This window comes from Dermacentor albipictus, chromosome 8, assembly GCF_038994185.2.
Source record: "Dermacentor albipictus isolate Rhodes 1998 colony chromosome 8, USDA_Dalb.pri_finalv2, whole genome shotgun sequence".
NCBI classification, from domain to species: Eukaryota; Metazoa; Arthropoda; class Arachnida; order Ixodida; family Ixodidae; genus Dermacentor; species Dermacentor albipictus.
In genome coordinates, this window is record NC_091828.1 from 49,256,865 (window position 1) to 49,277,747 (window position 20,883).

General features: G+C 43.8%; 2 protein-coding genes across 10 annotated transcripts in view; one reads left to right on the top strand and one right to left on the bottom strand.

The window, feature by feature from the left end:
* Nucleotides 1-20,883, bottom strand: part of LOC139048765 (uncharacterized) — a 148,020-nt gene that overhangs the window by 119,146 nt on the left and 7,991 nt on the right. The window contains exon 2 of one of the 2 annotated variants that reach the window (XR_011507893.1): nucleotides 14,597-14,687. Coding sequence is in view for 1 of the 2 variants with exons in the window: in XM_070523350.1 (XP_070379451.1) it covers nucleotides 14,612-14,687 (76 nt within the window). In the remaining variant the exon portion in view is untranslated. The remainder of the gene's footprint in view (nucleotides 1-14,596; nucleotides 14,688-20,883) is intronic. The other variant, XM_070523350.1, reaches the window with a different exon arrangement.
* The window catches only part of LOC139048756 (zinc finger protein 271-like), a 344,730-nt gene that overhangs the window by 16,758 nt on the left and 307,089 nt on the right, over nucleotides 1-20,883 (top strand). The gene's annotated exons all lie outside the window — the stretch shown is intronic.

Here is a 20,883-nt window from a genome sequence, read left to right on the forward strand (position 1 = left end):
AGTAATGTTTAACAGTCTCGGAAGAGAACAGCAGTTTACAATAGGTAGCAAGGCACTGGAAGTGGTAAGGGAATGCATCTACTTAGGGCAGGTAGTGACGGCGGATCCGGGTCATGAGACGGAAATAATCAGAAGAATAAGAATGGGCTGGGGTGCGTTTGGCAGGCATGCTCAGATCATGAACAGCAGGTTGCCATTATCCCTCAAGAGAAAAGTATATAATAGCTGTGTCTTACCAGTACTCGCCTACGGGGCCGAAACCTGGAGGCTTACGAAAAGTGTTCTACTGAAATTAAGGATGACGCAACGAGCTATGAAAAGAATGATAGGTGTAACGTTAAGGGATAAGAAAAGAGCAGATTGGGTGAGGAAACAAGCGCGAGACAATGACACCTTAGTTCAAATCAAGAAAAAGAAATGGGCAGGACATGTAGTGTGGAGGGGAGATGACCGATGGTCATTAAGGGTTACGGACTGGATTCCAAGGGAAGGGAAGCGTAGCAGGGGGCGGCAGAAAGTTAGGTGGGCGGATGAGATTAAGAAGTTTGCAGGGACGACATGGCCACAATTAGTACATGACCGGGGTTGTTGGGGAAGTATGGGAGAGGCCTTTGCTCTGCACTGGGCATAACCAGGCTGATGATGATGATGTCCCGCATTCGCATCCCGCAGCAAACGCGGGACGAAAAAATTTTTTTTCTTTTCGCGGGAAATTTAACTCGCGTAATGATGGCACCCCTGAATTCGCGTATATTTTTTCTGACGAAAAAAGTGCCATCATTATGCGAGTAAATACGGTATATAGTGTCCTTGTCTTGTCATCTGCTTTTACCCTTACTATGACTAGGTTGCTAAGCCTGTTCCCTCTTAACTAATTATATCTTTATCTTTTCAAATTGAGAACCATCCTGGACCTCCCTAACCTCCGTAATTACAAAAACTAATGGCACCTAGATTTTTAGATATAGAAAGTTAGCTATGGTGTTCGTGAGTATAGGTTGAACAATGTGAAGAAATAGGTTTCTAGTTATACAGTGTTAGCTATGACATTCTTGACTTATCAGTGATATGCGATGGTGGCCATCGAGGCGGGAAGGCGATAGCACTCATTGGAAGTGCATGGTACAAATGACTGCAAAATAGCGTTGAATCTGCATAATAGAATGCTGAGCTTATCAATGTGATCTAGTCTGGGCAGTACATACGGAGGCAGGGAAATCAGTTTGTTGTGTAACAGCAGGTGATGAAATAAGTTATGAAAAAGGCACAGGTGGAGTATTTTGCAATGTGGTGACAAGGACGGTAAGTTAAGGCTAGATTTCATGGCACTGATACTTGCATTTCTATTATAGTTGGAAAGAACGAAACGAGGAGACTTATTCTGTACCATTTCTAGTGAGTGCATTAGGTTTATTTGACCTGAATCCCAGATTGAAGCATCATACTGAAGTTTGGGTCCTATTGAGTTTTATGAGGATTAATTTTAAGGATGAAGGTGCTTTGGAAAAGGTGCATCATAAGTAACCTAGGATTCGGTTAGCGTTACTTATTATATGGGAGATGTTGGTATTCCAAGTGTGATCGGACATGATGTGAAGGACAAGGGACTTGTAAGTTGTTACCAAATCTAGTGGAGCGTTATTAAGGGAGTACATAACTGGTTCACACTAGATACACGCATGAATTTACATTTGTTAGCATTTAGTTCCATTAATTATAAATTGCACCATGCGAAAACAGCGTTAAGGACAGTTGAAGCATGGTTACATCCTCAACACTAGTTATTTCGGTGTAAATTGCACAGTCGTCAGCAAATAGGTGAATTTGAGATGAAACACAGATGACCGGGGTTGTTGGAGAGATATGGGAGAGGCCTTTGCCCTGCAGTGGACATAACCAGGCTGATGATGATGATGATGATGATGACAGGAAGGTAAGTCATTAATATGTATAAGAAATGGGAAGGGTCCAAGCACAGAGCCCTATGGTGCACTCGGATAAGCAGGACTCGGATTAGAGGTTACTTCGTTAGCTGAAACAAACTGTGAACGGTTAGTGAGGAAAACCTCAAGCCAGTACAAAATTTTAGGATGAAGGTTTAGTTGGTGCATTTTGTAGATTAATAAGCTGTGGCACACTTTATTGGACGCTTTTGTGAAGTCTAAAAAAGTTAGGTCTGCAACTGAAGTGTGGTCAAGTAATAGGTTCAGTTTATGCATGAATGATGCTAGTTGGGTGTCACATGAATTTTGCGGAGGCCGTGTTGAAACTCAGAAAAAAGGAGTTTTTTTTTTAGGAGTTGGCAATATGAGAAAACGAAATATGCTCGATAATTTTGCATGGTATACTGGTTGAAGAAATAGGCCGATAATTCAGTGGGGAATGTTTAGTACCTGTTTTGTAGAGTGGGATTATATCATGTTCCTCACCTTCCAATAAGCAGGCACTGAACCTTTGTTAAGTGATTGCTGGAAAATCTTTGTAAATATGTCCTAGTGTTCTCTAGAAACTTTGCATTAAGTCACAGCCAGGAGCAGGTGACAGTTTCAGTGATGCGATTATTTTTTCAAGGCTGACGGGTTCGATTATTAAAGGGTACATTGCAGCGTAGTCTTAAGATAGTGTATTCGGGCGTGTTATACGAGTGTGTTTAGAAAAATTTCGCATATAAGCATCATTTAATACAGATGCACAATCGCCAGGGGGTATTGCGTTATCAGTGCTATCAACAAGGGTTATGGGGTCATGTTTTGGGTTAATAGTACGCCAGAACTTTTTCGTATCCGTAGCTAGCATGGATAAAAATGTGTTCTTTAAAAGTTTTCTTTAGCTTGCTTAAGGGCTGTCATGTAGTTATATGTAGGACGTTTTTAAGCTGCGCATCTTTCAGCGCTTGTAGATGTTTTAGCTGATAATTAAAGGCACTTAATGTGGGTGTTATACCAGCAAGCGTTATCATGATAGGAAAGATTGTAGATAGGGATAAATTCTTCCGTTCATTCACTAATTTCAGTAGTAAACACGTTCCAGTTTGATTGCAGACTGGGGTTATAGAAATCAGTGAAAAAAGTGTCAAGAAAAATACCGAGCTCGTTGTTAATTGTTTCAAAGTCAACTTTCTTATATCGTGAATTATCCTGTTCTTTTTTTTTTCTGATTAAGGACGTGAAATGTTGATGTTGAAATGGATAAGAGAGTGAGCGCTTAAGGACAGTAAGTAAGTAATGTCCGAAATAAAATTGGGTCGTGTTGTTAGCAGAAGGTCAAGGGTGTTAGCAACTTGTGGTGTGATTCTGGAGGACTGTGTTATCAGTTTACTGAAAGAGAACAGTGCGCACAAGTGAAGAAAATCTTTTGATTATGCGGAGAAAGGGTGTATCACAATAGGTTCGCTATGCCAGGCTATGTTTGGAATGTTGAAGTCACCCAGTAGAAACAAGCGTAAGGAAGGAAAGCGTGTTGCGACAATATTGATTGGCTCTTGTAATCGTTAGGAAAGTAAGCGGCGTCAGTAGGATCACGATAACATATGTCCATTATAATTTTTTCGTAATTTCAATAATTGCCCAGAGTATCTCCAAGTTAGTAGTAATATTAATGTGCTGAGAATGTAGGTGTTTATTAATTGCCAGAAAAGCGCCACCACCTTGATGCAACATACTGTTGCAGCGATAAACTGAGAAGCCTTGTGCGGCAGAGAAGATTTCCTGGTCTCTAATATGTGGATGCAGCCAAGTTTTTGTAACTACAATGATATCTGGGTTGAATGTTTCGACTGTGGAAGTGAACGAGTCGTGTTTGTTTTTGATGCTTCGAATGTTAGTGAAAAGGACAGGCACGGGGTATAAGTGTCTTCCACTGCCCCTCGCACTTCCGTATGGACCTTTAGGTTGTGCAGTACACGCTTTGGTGTTAACACGCATGTGTTGTGACGTGAACTCCGTCACGCTGTCTGTAATAGGGTCAAACGTGTACTGCTGCTTGTTTACGATTAGTTTGTTGTATTGGATATGAAACAGGGGTTTGCCCGCTAACTTCTTCGCAAATGCAATCAGTGCACTTCGAATATGGCGGGTGGCAGATGAGTAGTGATCAAAGATCACTACTCACCTTTTTCTTATAGGAGCTCACGCGCGGAAAGCGCCTTTTCCTTTACTTTGCGGTTGCTGGATTTGGCTATAATGGGGCAGCATTTATCAGGTGAATATGAACCGAGACAATGAGCGTGTTCGATTGCCATGTCGAGTAGATTGCCGATGATAGTTGTTAGCACGTTAATGATGAGGGCCTCAGATTCTTCCCATGATTCGTGACAATCAGGGATGCCATGAAAAATTATGTTTTTCTTTGCGATCTGTCCTCTAGGTCATTGAACCGAGATTGCAAAGAAACAAGCTGAGTGTTGCAAGTCTCTACAGATTTCTGGAGACCTGTGATGTGTTCCTTAAACTGATCAAGTGAATTCGCTTTTTCTTCCAAGAGCATCCAGTCCTTGGGTGCAGCCAGTCTTGCTTTCTATATTTTTTATGGCTGGCTTTGATTGCTGTAACCCCCGCAGGGGCGTCTGCGTCAGCAGGCGTTTGGTGTGTTGCGACACCACATACCCGAGCACGTGAGGGTTGGACCCTCCCGCGTGTAGCCGTGCGCGGCTTAGCCGTGTCTGGGGAAAGGGGGATCCTGGGGGTTGAGCCGATGCTGGGTGTTTGGACCTTTAAGGCCCCCCGGCAGAGGCAACACACCTCTTTGGCCTCTGCTTCGCATAGACGGCACCTCCAGACTGACCCACCTGGAGGAAATCGGCAGTCGCCTTTTCCTGTCTCTCTCTACCCTCATCTTCGCCTTTCTCTCCCACTTTTCCATCTTTCCTGTCTTCTATTCATTTCTTTTAACTTCCTATTTTCTGGGCGGCAAGGGTTAACCTTGTGTAATATATCCAGTCTCGGGTATATCTATGTTAGGTTATAGTGGGAACGTACCGCTGGTGTATGCAGATTAGAACTTTTCTAATCCTGTGACGTCCCCAGGTTGGGCTCTGAGGTGGGCGGCGGACATTCCTGCTGAATAAAGTGATCCTATATATGGCTTCTAGTTTCCCCCCCTCCCTGATCGCTCCCTGAAGAGGGGGCGCGCCGATGAAACGTTCAACTTTCTGATGAAACCAAAACAAATATTTCCTAAATACCACATAATACATAGTCAACATGAAACCAAGACAGTCCGTACAATATCCCCATTTGTGGTTGCAAAATGTCTGACAGAAGCAATCTGCTCTGGTTACAAAGTAACTAAGATTGGAAGCGGCGACCTTCTTCTGGAAGTGCGTGACAAGCTTCAATACAGCAAACTGACTAAACTTGTTGCGTTTGGTGACATTCCTGTCTCTGTGGGCCCCCACCGGTCAATGAACACTGTGCATGGTGTCATTTCTGATGACGACCTCCTTGAACTCAATGAAAGCGAGCTGTTAAATGGATGGTAAGACCAAAACATTGTAAAGGTGCAATGAATTAAGTAAAGACGCGATGACAAGGAAATCCCAACAAAGCATGTAATAATAATGTTCGGAACACGTGAACTGCCTGATTCGATAGAGACCGGATATTGCAAACTTCGCGTACGACCATATATCCCCAATCCGCGCCGATGCTTCAAGTGTCAGCGTTTTGGGAATGCATCTCAGAGCTGCCGAGGGTGTGCTACTTGTGCAAAATGTGCATCTAAAGACCACACACCAGATAACTGTTCTTCCGCAACCCACTGCACTAACTGTGATGGAAACCACCCCGTCTATTCGCGATCATGCCCATCATGGAAGAAAGAAAAACAAATAATCGAACAGAAGGTTAAACTAAACATTTCTTTTCCAGAAGCTTGCAAGCGTTTTTCTGTCCACCACCAATCGAATCCGTCCTACATATGATTTCATTTTATTTCATTTTTATTCCTTAAAGACCCCATAACGGGGTATTACATAAGGGGTGGGTTACACAGAAATAAGGAGAAACCACGTGCTAATCTATGGTGAAAGGTGATTGGTGACGCTTTCTATGGAGGTAGATGGACAAGGGATGGCAGCGGTGTCGCCCGGAAGGCCATTCCAGTCAGCAGCGGTACGAGGAAAAAATTGCGTAGAAAAGGTAACGGTGCGATCACGTGGGCGCGCGACTTGAAGAGGGTGACCAGTGCGGTTAGATATGCGTGTTGGTAGAACAATGTAAGGCGGGATGCCCATCGAGCTATGAAGAAGTTTATAGAATAAAGAAAGACTGGCGATACGGCGGCGACATGAGAGAAGGGTAAATTAGATTCTAATTTTAGTGATGACACACTCACATCATCAGAATACGAACGATGAATGAATCTAGTGGCGCGGTTTTGAAGTGACTCAAGGGCGTCTTGAATATAAGCTTGTCGCGGGTTCCAAATTGGTGAAGCATATTCCAATTTTGTTCGCACGAGAGTTTTATAAGCTAGCAATTTTAGGTTCTTAGGTGCGTTATGTAGATGACGTCGCAAAAATCCAAGTGTTTTATTTGCAGATGATATGACGTTAGTGACGTGCAAAGCCCAAGAAAGATCATGGCAGAAAGTGACTCCCAGGTACTTAAACGGTTGAACAGCTTCGACAGGAATGCTGCTAATTGCATAAGAAAAAACAAGTGGAAAGCGGCGGCGGTTGAAAGATGAGGTTTTGCATTTGTGAGGGTTAAGTTCCATGAGCCAATCATCGCACCAATGCTTTACATGGCTAAGGTCACTTTGAAGGGTTAATTGATCCGAGGCGTTGGCAACAGTGTGATAAATAACACAGTCATCGGCAAACATTCGGATATTACAAGATACATGAGTTGGTAGGTCGTTAATGTAAATAAGGAATAAAAGCGGGTCAAGGACGGACCCTTGCGGAACGCCTGATATTACTGGAAGGGAAGCAGAGGTAGTACTGTTCACAAAAACAGCCTGAGAGCGGTTATTTAAAAATTCACGGATCCAATTTACGATGTCGGGGTGAAGATTCAACAGTGAACGTTTGAGTAGAAGGCATTTATGGGGTACTTTGTTGAACGCTATCGCGAAGTCCAGAAAAATGGCGTCAGTCTGAAAATTGCAGTCTAAGTTTGCATGTAAGTCATGCGCAAACATGGCCAGTTGTGTTTCGCACGAAAAACCCCTGCGACATCCATGCTGCGCAGGATTGAAGAAATTATTCGAATAGAGAAAGTCCATGATATGTGTGTAAATGACATGCTCCATGATTTTGCACGGGATACTGGTTAAAGAAATGGGTCGGTAGTTTAGCGGTGATTCTCTAATACCTGACTTGAAGACTTGACAGTGATGTGGCGCGCCGGGGGGCAGTGCCACATCCTCTGGCGGCCACACAAGTTACACGGAGTGTGCCAGTTACGCCATCAGCCCCCCTGGCGGGAGCAGCTACTGCTCTTCCGCCCCCTAGCACGAAGGGCCAGCAGACCCCCGAGCCTGCTGGTCCCAGGGCCACTGCTCGTGCAGACAGGCCCCAAAAATCCCCGAGAGTGCCCGCTGAGCGGGCGTTATCCAGCGCCTCTGACGAGGCAATGGATGTAACCAAAATTTCTCAGGCGCCGAAGGAACGGCATTGCTCCCTGGAGCGTGCCAACAAAAAAGAAATACCCCGCATCAAGGGGCCTGGAAAGGTCCCTTGAGCCAACCTAAGTGATATTTCTTGACACACAGCACATAAACACAATATATATGGATACACAAATATTACACTAGAACGTGAGAGGTTTGATCCACAACCTCGACGATGTGAAAGAACTCTTACACAAATACAATCCAAAGGTGCTGTGTGTTCAGGAGACGCATCTTAAATCTACACTAACAAACTTTCTTAGGCAATACGCTATTTTCCGCAATGACCGAGATGATGCTGTTGCATCGTCTGGCGGTGTAGCAATAATAGTCGACAGAGGTGTTGCTTGTCGGCAACTCCAAACTCCTCTTGAGGCAGTGGCTATCGAAGCAGTTCTTTTCAATAAACTAGTTATCATCACATCTGTATACATCCCCCCAAGTTATCAACTCTCTAGCACAACATTTCAAAGCTTTATTGATGAGCTGCGTCACCCTTACATAGTTGTCGGTGATCTAAACGCGCATAGCACACTGTGGGGCGACTCACACTGTGAAGCGAGAGGACGGCTTATAGAAAACATCCTATTCACTTCAAGTTCCTGCTTGCTTAACTAGAAAAAGCCAACATTTTACAGCTCTACACATAAAACATTTTCTTCGATAGACCTAAGCATAGCGTCTAGTACAATTCTGCCATATCTCCAGTGGGATGTCATTAATAACCCTTATGGCAGTGATCACTTCCCCATCGTTCTAAACCTTAAAAAACAAAGTGAGTGTCATGCACATCTTCCTCGATGGAAAGTTGACGCAGCCGACTGGACGAAGATCCACGAACTAACGCAGCTGCCCTGGAATGATATCTCTGAACTTAGCTTAGACGACGCATTAGCACACATAACAGCGTTCATTATTGAGGCTGCATCAGTATGCATTCCCCGAACAAATGGGTCGTCCTCGAAACGACGTATTCCATGAGGAGTGTAGGGAAGCCAGGAAAAAGCAAAACAAGGCTTGGAACCTCCTCCGTAACTCCCCAACCACAGAGAATCTGATTAATTTCAAGGCGATCAAGTCACAAGGTAGAAGAACGCGCCGCCGCGCTAAACGCGAAAGTTGGAAAAAACACATAAGCAGCATCAATTCATATACAGACGAACGAAAAGCCTGGAACAGGGTGAACAAAATAAAAGGCTGCAAAACTCATTCCTTACCTTTATTAAATACACAAGGAGATACTCTTGAGGATCAGGCAGATTGTCTAGGATCACATTTTGAGCACATTTCCAGTACATCTCATTACACGAATACATTTCTAAAATACCAGCGGCTTGCAGAACAGATGAATTTGGGTCGGAACAGCTCATCCAATGAAGCATACAATCATCCATTTCGTATGGCTGAGTTCCAAGCCTCACTGAACTGTTGCAACAAGTCCGCTCCAGGAAGTGACAGAATAATGTATGAGATGATCAGACACTTACACCCTGAAACCCAAAAAACACTACTGTCACTCTTCAATTCCATGTTCTCTGCCGGCTGCATTCCTTCTGTCTGGAAAGAAGCAATCGTGATCCCTATTCTCAAAGAGGGAAAGGACCCTTCCTCACCCAACAGTTGCAGGCCCATAGCTCTGACTAGTTCTCTACGCAAATTTTTTGAGAAAATGATTAACCGTCGCCTCATCCACTTTCTTCAAAGCAACAAGATACTCCATCCATTTCAGTGCGGTTTTAGGGAGGGTAGATCCACAACAGATACCTTGTCCGCATCAAGACAAATATCCATGATGCCTTTGTCCACAAACAGTTCTTTCTATCAGTAATTTTTTTATATGGAAAAGGCATACGACACAACCTGGCGCTTTGGAATTCTCCGTGATCTGTCTGAAATGGGAGTTCGAGGCAACTTGCTGAACGTGATTCAGATTTACCTCTCCAATCGCACGTTCCGTGTTAGAGTTGGTAACGTTCTGTGTCGTCCATTTACGCAAGATACTGGTGTTCCACAAGGTGGTGTGCTAAGCTGCACTCTTCTTATTGTCAAAATTAACTCGATCCAGACTGCCATCCCACACACTATGTTTCATTCTGTATATGTGGACAACATCCAGATAGGTTTCAAATCATGTAACCTAAGTATCTGCGAGAGACATGTACAGCTTTGCATAAATAAATTATCTAAGTGGGCGGACCAAAACGGTTTCAAGCTAAACCCACAAAAAAGTACATGCGTCCTGTTTTCTAACAAGAGAGGCATACTTTTGGACCCCGCAGTAGATCTAAATGGAGAACGGCTATCTGTGAGCCATGAACACAAATTTCTAGGAATCCGTTTAGACAGCAAGCTGACTTTTGTACCACATCTGAAGTATCTGAAATCAAAGTGCCTCAAGACTATGAATCTGCTGAAGCTCTTGTCGCGCACATCTTGGGGAAGCGACAGGCGGTGCCTTTTAAAACTTTACAAAAGTCCAATATTAACACGGCTTGACTACGGAGCAATAGTTTATAATTCTGCTGCACCTAGCGCTTTGAAAATGCTAGATCCTATTCACCACTTAGGCATCCGCCTTGCTACAGGTGCCTTTAGGACTAGCTCTGTGCAAAGCCTGTTTGTCGAATCAAACGAATGGTCATTGCACTACCAAAGGACATATTTAACTTTCTCCTACGCCCTGAAAGTTAGCTCAGATGTTAAACATCCTTGTCATTCCACTATCTTTGCTGACGATTGTATAGTTTACCGAGAAATTACTAGTACTGATGACCACGTAAAAATTCAAAATGATCTTGACCTTATTAGCAGCTGGTGTAGGACCTGGCTAATGTCGCTTAATCCAGATAAATGTAAAGTAATGTCTTTCACTCGCAAAGATTCCCTTTCCAGCTTTCCATACTATATTAATAACAATCCTGTGTCTGTAGTTACTTCTTACAAATACCTAGGCGTAACCCTGACAACAAACCTTTCCTGGACTACACATATAAACAATATCTGCAGAAATGCCTCCCGATCCTTGGGATATTTACGCCGGAACCTCCGTAAGACACCGACAAATATCCGCAAATTAGCCTACCTTACATTTGTTTGCCCCAAACTTGAATTTGCTTCTTCAGTATGGTCCCCTCATTACATTTATTTAACCACTATGCTAGAATCAGTTCAGAATAGAGCCGCTAGATTTATTTCACAAAATTACAACTGGAGCGAAAGTATAACGCAAATTAAAAACAATCTATCAATTCCTTCTTTGACCACTCGTCGTGATGTAGCACTTATATTGCTTTTTTACAAGTACGTTCACGGACCGAGGCCATCACCAATAGCTCTGCAAGTTTCTCCATTCACCTCACGAAGATTGCATAATCATCTTTCTTTCACGCGCATCTACGGCAAAACAGACGCTTTTAACTCATCTGCGCTTCCACGTGTCATCCGCTTGTGGAACGACCTTCCCGATATCCTGGTAGCTGAAGCTAACAAAGAAAAATTCCGTCGCGACATAAACATTCATTTCTTAATTAAAAAAAAAAACTTGTCTGTGTTGCTTCTTGTATGCTTTTTTTCTTTTTATTTAGAATTATTTATTTGGTGTAAACTTGACTCTTCGTTGTGTTTTTATTAAGAAAGCGTTGTATAATTGTATAATTTTGTATAATTGTTTGCTGCTCTTTATACTGTGTCAATTTTCCCCCCCTTACCCAATGCCCATTCTTCGGGCCTGTAAGGTATTTTGAATAAATAAATATGCGACTTGTCCACTGCTAGGCTGTTTCGTAACCTCCCGACCACTAGACCTCCTCTGTCCCTCCGGTTGGAAGCAATCTCAGAAAACACAGGGGTCCCTCTTTTACACAATGTCCTAATGGCTCCTACGCGGCTTCCACCGCCTTGGGAGTGGCAGACTATAAGATGTGATATCTCCTCCTTAGAAATATCGAAACAAGCACCCGAGGCTCACATACAATCGCATTTTCTAGAACTTAAAGAGAAGTATCCCTGTGACGAATATTACACAGATGCTTCAAAGTCTCCTGCTGGTGTTGCTTACGCACCTCTCGGACCCTCATTTTCAACATCTGGGCCACTAAACCCACACACTAGTATCTTCACGGCAGAAGCTTACGCTATACTTTCGTCTATTAAAAACATAAGGCGCAGAAATGTCTCTAAGGCTGTTGTACAGCGCGGGCCGCTTATAACGTAGGTCGCGGGAGTCGGGAAAATCCGCATTATAAGCGGTACTGCACTATATCAAATGTGCCATTTTTAGACTCTTATTCACATGCAAATATGGTCAACCCACCTTTCATTATGTATTTTACAACTTAACGCGCAGTAAAGCACCAGAATTGGACACTAAACAGAATGTTTTATTTTTCTTCATCAATGAAAAAATGCCGTTATCTTCGTCTGGCACTGAGCCTTCACCGCATTATGCACCATCTCTTCTTCAACAGCTATCAGACGCTGGGAAGCTTTCTCACTCAAGCCCTTCTGCGCGCAGTACACCCTGAGCTTGCTTATGTAATCCAGTGCATCTCTGTGCAAAAGTTCCGGTGTGCTGTCTCCTTCGTCGTCATCGTCCGATACACTGTCATCGCGATCACACACTGCTGCTACAATTGCTTCGTCTGAGTCTGCTTCTTCGCAGACAAAGTCATCGCAATCCTCGTTCACGAAGCCTTCGAATGTGTCGTCCTGTCCAACAGTGTTCTTTTTCACCAGATCCGACCACACATCATCCTCGTTGAGGCCTTTGTTGACATCGTCGCCACGGTGGCTATCGTCACTCCTCACATCAGGATCGCTGACCATGGCGTTGCGCACAAACCCCGCCTTTGCGAAACACTTGGCGATGGTTGATGTTTTATCTGCCACCAAGATGCTGTGATCATGTCGATAGCACTCCGCAGGTTTACCTTCATTGCTTCGTTTCGTTGAAGGTTAATCAGCACTCTTTCGCATATGCGTCTTTTATAATGCGCTTTCACTGCAACGATTACGCCTTGGTCCATCGGCTGGCTCTTGGCTGTGGTATTTGCGGGCAAGAACTTGAGGCTCACTGCACTGAGCTTTAAACTTACATGATGGGCACTGCAGTTGTCAAGAACTGGGACAACTTGTCGCTTTTCTGACACCATGTCCTCGTCAAATTTTTTAAGCCAAGTTGCAAATAGCTCCCGAGTCATCCATGACTTTCTGTTGGCCTTATATGTAATCGGCAGGCACTCTCTTGTTTTGAAACAGCGCGGCCGCGCCGATCTTCCGACCACAAATAAGCGCCTCTTGTCGCTGCCATCCATATTGGCGCAGAAGAGAACAGTAAACCGCTCCTTCGAAGCCTTTCTACCGGAGCAGCGTTCGTGGGACAGTGCGAGTGAGCGGTTTGGGAGCAAATTGTAAAACACGCCAGCCTCATCCGCATTGTAAATGTCCCGCTCTGCGTACTTCGCCAGCATGGTCTCCATGTTTATACTGAGCCAGGCCTGAACATTAGAATCATCAACTTGTGCACTCTCCCCGGAGATAACACGGCAGCTTATTCCGTGCCGGTCTTTAAATTGCTGAATCCACCCATTTAATGGGTTGAAACTATCGTGGCCGAACAAGTTTGCAAATGACCTGGCCTTTGCTTGAAGAATCAGACCACTCACGGGCACATTCTGGGCTCGCACCTCGCAGAACCACTTGAATAAAGCGGCGTCGACATCTTCATACTTTGATAAACGTATCCGCTTCCTTTCTAGTGATCCACAATTTTCTTGCAGTTGCTGTTGCACCTTGTCCCTGTTCTTCCAAATTGCCGACACTGTTGTGTCGGCAATGTCATACTTCTGCGCGACGGAAACCTTCTTTAGGCCACTTTCGACGTCTTTTATAATACTTTGCTTGGTCTCCAGGGATAAAGCTTGCCATTTTCTTGAGTTGGAAGGATCAGGCCCCATTGCACCTTAGCCCAGCGCGACACAAACGCAAGAGGAGGAAACACGTTTTCCGGTAGCTAGGCCTACGACGCTGGCAGCACACTTCAATATCACAAGACGACGACTTGCGCGCACCCACACAGGAGAAAAGGGAGAAGAGTGGTGCATGTGCAAAGCCAGCCTGTCAACCGGCCACCCCCAGCAAATGGACTTCCCCAACGTTTCCCCTTCTCTCCCACTGAGTGCGACCCACCCCGTTACGACGGCGGCGCGGGTGCTCGGTCTGGCTCGGCCCCGCCCTTGCGGCACTGCACAAAGAAAAGCAAAACATAAGGCAGCTAGTTGCGCTTCTTTCTTCGCACGCTGTACAGTCTCTCTCTCCTCTATTTTCTCCCCTCTTGTGATGGGTTTCGTGGCTTTCTTCTCCCTTTTTGTAGAGAGTGCGGGCATTGTAGTGCCGGGGGGTGCGCTCCCTTCTCTTCGGAGAAACCGCACTATACCCGGTCTTCCGTCATGCGCGACCGCGCACTAAGCGGTACGCTGACACATTAAACTCTATGGGAGGTGTACTGGTGGTCACATAAAGCCGCATTATATGTGGTCCCGCACTATAAGCGGTTACGTTATAAATGGTCTATGCTGTATTTACAGACTCATTAAGTGTCGTGAGAGCCCTAATTAGCTTACGAAAGCATAGTAATCCCGTTTTGAATTAGCTGTATAGCTTGTTGTGCTTCGCATATATGTGCAACCAAGCGATTATCTTATCCTGGGTACCTGGCCATAAAGGTATAAAAGGCAACGTAGCTGCTGACGAAACCGCTAGGTCAGTGAGTTTTAGCGACACAGATGGAATTATCCCCATTCCTGCCACAGACCTAAAGCCCTTTCTGCGCCGTAGATTGAGGAAACATTGGCAAGCAGAGTGGGATACACAAACATTGAATAAGTTGCATGTTATAAAACCAAGATTGCAGAATTGGATATGTGACAAAACAGCACGGTACAAAGAAGTACTTCTTTGCCGATTAAGAATAGGACACACTTACAGTACTCACTCCTACCTCTTCACTGGCGGGGATCCTCCTACTTGTAGGTGCGGCGATAGCCTGACAGTCCTCCATGTTCTTATCCAGTGCCCTGCAATAGAAACAGAGGAAAAAGTATTTCCCTTCTGCATATCGGGAGAATATACCATTTCACCCTGCATTTTTCCTTAGTGATGAACTGCTTTTTAAACTGCAAACAGTTTTAGATTTCTTAGCTGAAACCGACATTCTGAAAATAATTTGGCCAGGAAATTTTAACCCGTGATTACCAGCCCTTGCATTCGAGGGCCGTCTTGATGATTTAGTGTAACCGTTGTCTCGTTTTTGTATGTTTTGTTATCAAAACACAACTGCCATCATTCACGTCCATTACTAATCAGTATCATTATTTTACTAGCTATATATTTACGTCATTTACAGCGAAAGTTTTAGGCCCCTATACAGCCATGTCACACCTACCATAATAAATGCACTGTCCACGCCATTCAGAATAAATCCTTTAAATTACCATTTGTCATGGCGCTCTTTGGCCATAACTGGCCCTTGCGCCATTAAAAGCCACATATCATCATGATTGCTGTAACATCAGCAAACAATTCTTTCTGATTCTTTGGGTCGATCGAAACTGAACATCTTTCAGCAGCTGGAAGAGGACCGCCACTTGTTCCGAGGGTTCAATAGGTAACGTCTGTGTTTCAAGAAAAGGCTCTGAATGTGTGGTAGGCCCAGGATTAGTTTGGATGTCACCACAACAATGTAATAACACAGACATGTGGACGCATTTGCAAACAATATCACAAAGCACATGTGGGCATGGAAGTAGCAACAAGCAGAGATCGTCGCTTTTTCTAGCGTACAAGGAAAAACGCTTACACGCCTGTGAAGTGTCAAAAGGCAGAAGGTGAGCCATACTGCTGTTGCTGCTCCTGCGCCCAATGAAGATAGTGTGGACCGGCCGGGAGTTTAAGTAGGCACCAGGGGTTGACGTCGCTGTTAATGATGTACATGCACAGTTGATTGGGCAGGGCTGTCCGGATAGTTTCAGTAGGGAGTACTTATTGGAAAATACGTTCCCTGATGCGCCAACATGCTTCATGGTAAACAAGTCGGCCACAGCAGTAGGTGCAGTATTCCAGCAGCATGATGACATAGACTGGACGCTGCTGGGCTTCTTTTCAAAGCACCTCAAACCTGCAGAAACTCGCTACAGCACCTTCGGGTGGGAGATGTAGGCCATCTGTTGAACTGCCGAGCATTTCCATGTTTTTCTTGAAGGCTTTTACATTATAGCCGACCACAAGCCGTTAACCTTTCTTAAAGAAACGACCCCAAGCTGTAATAACCTAACCTAACCTTACCTACACCCTAACGTATCGCACACAGGCTGCCTCTGTTAAGTTTCCGGACAGTGGACTCAACCACGCATGTCTTCATGTGGCACGACTCCATCAACCCACCATTGATTCCTTCCTATGAATGCCCATTTTGCGTGGTTTTGCGTTCAGAGAGAACCTTGAAGATTGACGTTTACACCAGAGAAGAGACTGTCGTGCGACCGCATGAAACCAGCCTATCTTGAACATTAACTCTTCATTGCTTCCACCATTCACACCTAAGCCTGCGGCAGTCTAGTGGGGAAGACCATGTAGCGACCGTCCATCACTAAGGTGTGCCTCACCCTGGGTGTCATTGCCCTCTGCTCCAGAAATCCAGTATGCCTTGCTGTGGGCGTCATTGCGCCCTACTGTTTCTTGGAACCAAGCACGCAGCCACTCGGCAAACCTACTTTTACTCTTGCATAATGCCCGTCGACTCTTTGTTCTCAAGCTGTCAAAACATGTATTCCTTGTCTCCGCTAAACCGAACTCTTAACAATTTCATCGGGCAATGAGCAGCATGCACATGGCACCCGAGGTGCACGCCAGCAGTCATTTCAGTCGACCTGTAGCCATCTTGAAGTGACTGCTGGCTGCACAGTCGTTCTGATCCTCTCTCATGTGTAGCGGCTTCAGGTCTTTTGCACATTGTTTGCAGACTGCAGTAGCCGACTGGACCTTTGCTGTTTCGCTAGTTTGTCCCGGCAGGTAGTTATTCTTCTGCAGCACTATTGTTACAATGTGCTACAAGCTCATCCACATTTGCTGAGGTGAAAAGTCAAGCCTTTTCCCTTGGAGAAATGAAATAGTAGTGAGCAATTCAATTGCATTTCCAGTGAATTGAATCTCCTGCTATCAGGAGAACCCGGACACGATTCTCACAAAAGAAATTCCACCACAATGTCTTCAAGTTCACTGTCAACAGGGTAGCCATTGCACAACAAAGCTTCCAGTGAAAATCGCCAGTTGTGCTGTTTTGCTTTCTATTCACAGAATGTACTGCAATAATCCTGCCTTACAATTCTGCCCATTTTATCACATTCTTTTCAAATGCAGTTGTAATGTCTAGCCCTGATGTAATTTTTGCACCCTCAGCAATATTGATGGCTGTTTGCACAAAGTTTTCAAAGCTGGGGTGTTTGCTACAGTAATGGCAAAAACAATGACGCTTTATCCGTTGTGACAACTACAAACAAGAAAACTTTATTTTCTTTCACAATACGCATGGCAAACAGAAAGATTATGCTAAAGTTATTTTGTGACACCTGACCAAGCCCCAAACTCCCCTTGATAATTTAGACGCATGCGGTTCCAGCAAAAGGTTTGCATAATACTTTACAAAATGTTTAGTGTCACAAAGTGGAACTCGAATATGTATTTTTTTTTTCACAGTAAAATAATGATATGTTCGTCGACTGATTTTTGAGACACCTAAATTTCTGGGTCTCCCCGAATACTTGGCCTCTGCCATGATACTGCCATATGCTTCATAGAGTCATTGTATAACTACCGAAATTTCACATGTTTCAAGCTCTCTTCGTTTGATCTTTTAAACTTTTTCTCATGATCGCAAGTCAAGAGCTAGTCAAAATGCAAAGAACATTTCTGTAATTTTGTTTTCCTGCAGCTATAAACCAGCGTGGCACGCATTTCACATGTCATTTCAGAGCTTCCATTTCCGACACAGCCTCGATAACAAGCATCGCTTGCTGCACTTCCATGCGAGCCTTTGTGCTGTCATTGCTGTCGGCACTCGTAAGTCGCATATGGTCAGTGGTACCGTTTGTATCGCCTCTTGTGCAATTGTGGTTCACTTCAGCTTCATACCGTGACCCGAGGCTTAGCCAATTAAGCAACTGATAGTCTTCAGTGGTTTCATCGCCAGCTGTAACAATGGCGCCGGCAGCGCCTTCGTTGTCCACCTCCAACTCGACAAATGCTTCAAAGTGAGGAAATTATAGCAGGCTGACGATGGAAAATAAGGCCACCATTATGTTTCTGAATTGGAAATCTTGAAGCAAACAATATCAGACTACATAAACAACGAGGTAGAGGTTTTGGAAGCTGCCTAGAAATCTGCTTGGTCCCGCAAGAAGCCAAGGTGCCCACCGAAAACTTGAGGAAACTACGCATTGCAGCTTGCCTTGCCGCTGATTTTCATAGAGTCGGACTTTCTACCCTCAAGCTTTTGTACCCTCGTAACTAGCCTGTGTCACGCCGGATGCTAGTGCTACCAGATTGTCAACATAGACTTCATTCACCCTACCGGGAGAAAGGTTTCCTGTTACATGCCAAGTGCAGTATTTGTAATTGCAATGATGATATGGCTTCCTCTTTGATTATTTAGCATGGTGGCAAGCACTACCTCGCATAACCTTGTGAAAGGTGTGATGCACTGTAAACTGTACTCTTGAATTCAACTTGAGCGCAAGGGCATGTGGACCTTGCAAATGCTTTTGTGAACCCATGTTTAAGAACCACAGCTGCACAGAAGTACATTGTTAATCAGCACTAGCTTTGCTTTAATATTCGTAGGCAGCACATGTCTGGAATAGCCAGGAAGGCTGTGTCTGGCAACAAACTCGCCCTAAATTGTGAGCACATACGCTCTTAACGTCGCGCCTTTGTTCCAACTAAGCAAGGGGCACCTCGTTATCATAATTATCATCAGTTGCCCGTGTGGGAGGCTCAGCAGTTCAGCAATAGTCTCAGTACCTTCAGCTTCTATCCACCATTTTACTTGTGTGTTTCCAAGCAGGCATGAAGTGATCATTATATATGTACAACCTGAGCATGCCACACCGCCGAGGCAATGCCAGTGATAGGCTTCAAAGTGCTTTCAAATTTGCCTCAACATTATTTGAAGGCTGATGACTGTAACCCAGCAATGCTTCCGGCTGGACTAGTTGCATTTTTTGACACGTGCGTTCGAAGATGAGGCCTTCAGTGGCTTTGACGGTAGTTCAATAAATGCTGGTTTCCTGCACAAGTTTTATGCTGTCAGAATTTGCAGCTCGTTTTAATTTTGGTATATTAAATTTTGCACCCCAATATGTGTATGACATTTCACTATGAGTGTACAAGCCATTTAATCACGTTTTCAGAAGTCAATTGGGTTTAAGTAAGTGTGCTTTATATACTGGTGCACCTTATATATAGCTTTAATTCTAATTTGGTTTATTCATGCTTTCAAGGCCTTTAGGCAATACAGAAGTGGTAACAAAGCTTTAAAAAGAGTGCACAGACAATTATACAAAAAGAATATGTTAAGCAATACTGTCACAGGTTGACGTCTTGAATGAAGATGCTTTTAGATGTTGAATGGTGGATGTAGGAAGGTTGTTCCAATTAGTAATTGTGTGGGGCTAAAAATAATGATGGCGCCTGTTTGTTTGGTGGCTGGTACGCCAATTTTATGTCTGGTCAAATCTTAATGAAACTTTGAAAGATTGTGTTATCTGTTATTTCTTCGCTACATGGTTGGAGTTGTAAACCTTGTGGAATAGGCGACGGGGAGCACATTTGCAGTATATGGCAGAGTCACCTTCCTTTTTCATGCATGTTACACTGGAGTATCGGGAGTAGCTAGATAGAGCAAGTTGCTTGCTTGCGAATCTCTTCAGTGCAAGGTTTAGTGATGTTTAATTCTATCAAAAATAGCAGATGTGTTTTCTAGTTTTTAGCAAACTAGGTTTTCGTAGAGAGTCAGCGCTTGCAAATGAAAAGGGAAAATTATGATCAAGCTATTTATTCTGCGATAAGCATTTGTAGTGAAATAATTTCATTGCATATTCCCTGACAGATCATTAGTTATGGGAAAATCAAGGTATCTGTGGGTGTTAACTGATGATAACAAAGTGTCATTCAGTAGTATATTGATTGCCATTGTTTATGGTATGTGATATGCGCATCTGTTTACAATTGTCAGTGTTAAGTTTAATTCTTCACTTGCTACACCAAAGTGGCACAATGTGGTGATCTTCTTGCCTCATATATGAATCACCAGGCTTAGTAATCTTGTTGTAGATTACACAGTCATCTGCGTACAGAATAATTAATTACTGCACAGTTATGAAGATCATTAATGTAAATCAAGAATGGCAAGAGCCGCGAGATGGATCCTTGTGGCACTTTGGGGCAACTGGTGAATAAGTAGTTGAGCAGTTATTGGCTGCGACATACCAACATTGATTGCAAATAAAGTCCTTCACCAAGATGACACATTTGTTTGAATATTAAGCTGCTTAAGTTTAAGGACACATAGAAGATGACTACTCAGTCATACTGAGTCATACTGAGTCATATAACCAGTTTGGCAACATCTAAAAGAAGTAAGTCAACATGAAATCCTTGATTTAAGGTGATGGACCAATCATTAGTGAAACAAAGAAGTTTGGTATCTTATCAAATAATCTTTCAAGACCCTGCTGACATGAATAAAAAAATGAGTTACTTTCCAGAAAATTGATGGGGTGAGAATATATTGGGTGTTTTAAAAGTTTTCACGGAATGCTAGTCAAGGTAGGGTGGTGGTCCTCAGGACAGTGCACATCCGCCGATTTATGGACTGCAGCCACCTTCTCCGTTTTCTAGCCATTAGACTTCTGGTTATTCAGTTGCTGTTAAATAGGGACGAGGATCCTAGGAAAGGTTCAAATTTTGTTTATCAACTTATGTTGGATGAAATTTGGTAATCAGGCACATCACTGAATGGAGATTTAAAGTGTGCAAACAGATTTCATGCACATCATTTAGATAAGTAGATATGACAAAAAGCCAGATTGTAATTAGGTCATTTCTGACGAGTTGTGATGGAAGTAATTCTTTTTTTTGAAAATTACTTCTCTCAAATATGTTGTCATTCTGAACTGTTGCCACAGAGCCTAAAGCTGATAGAACATTGCTGTAGTT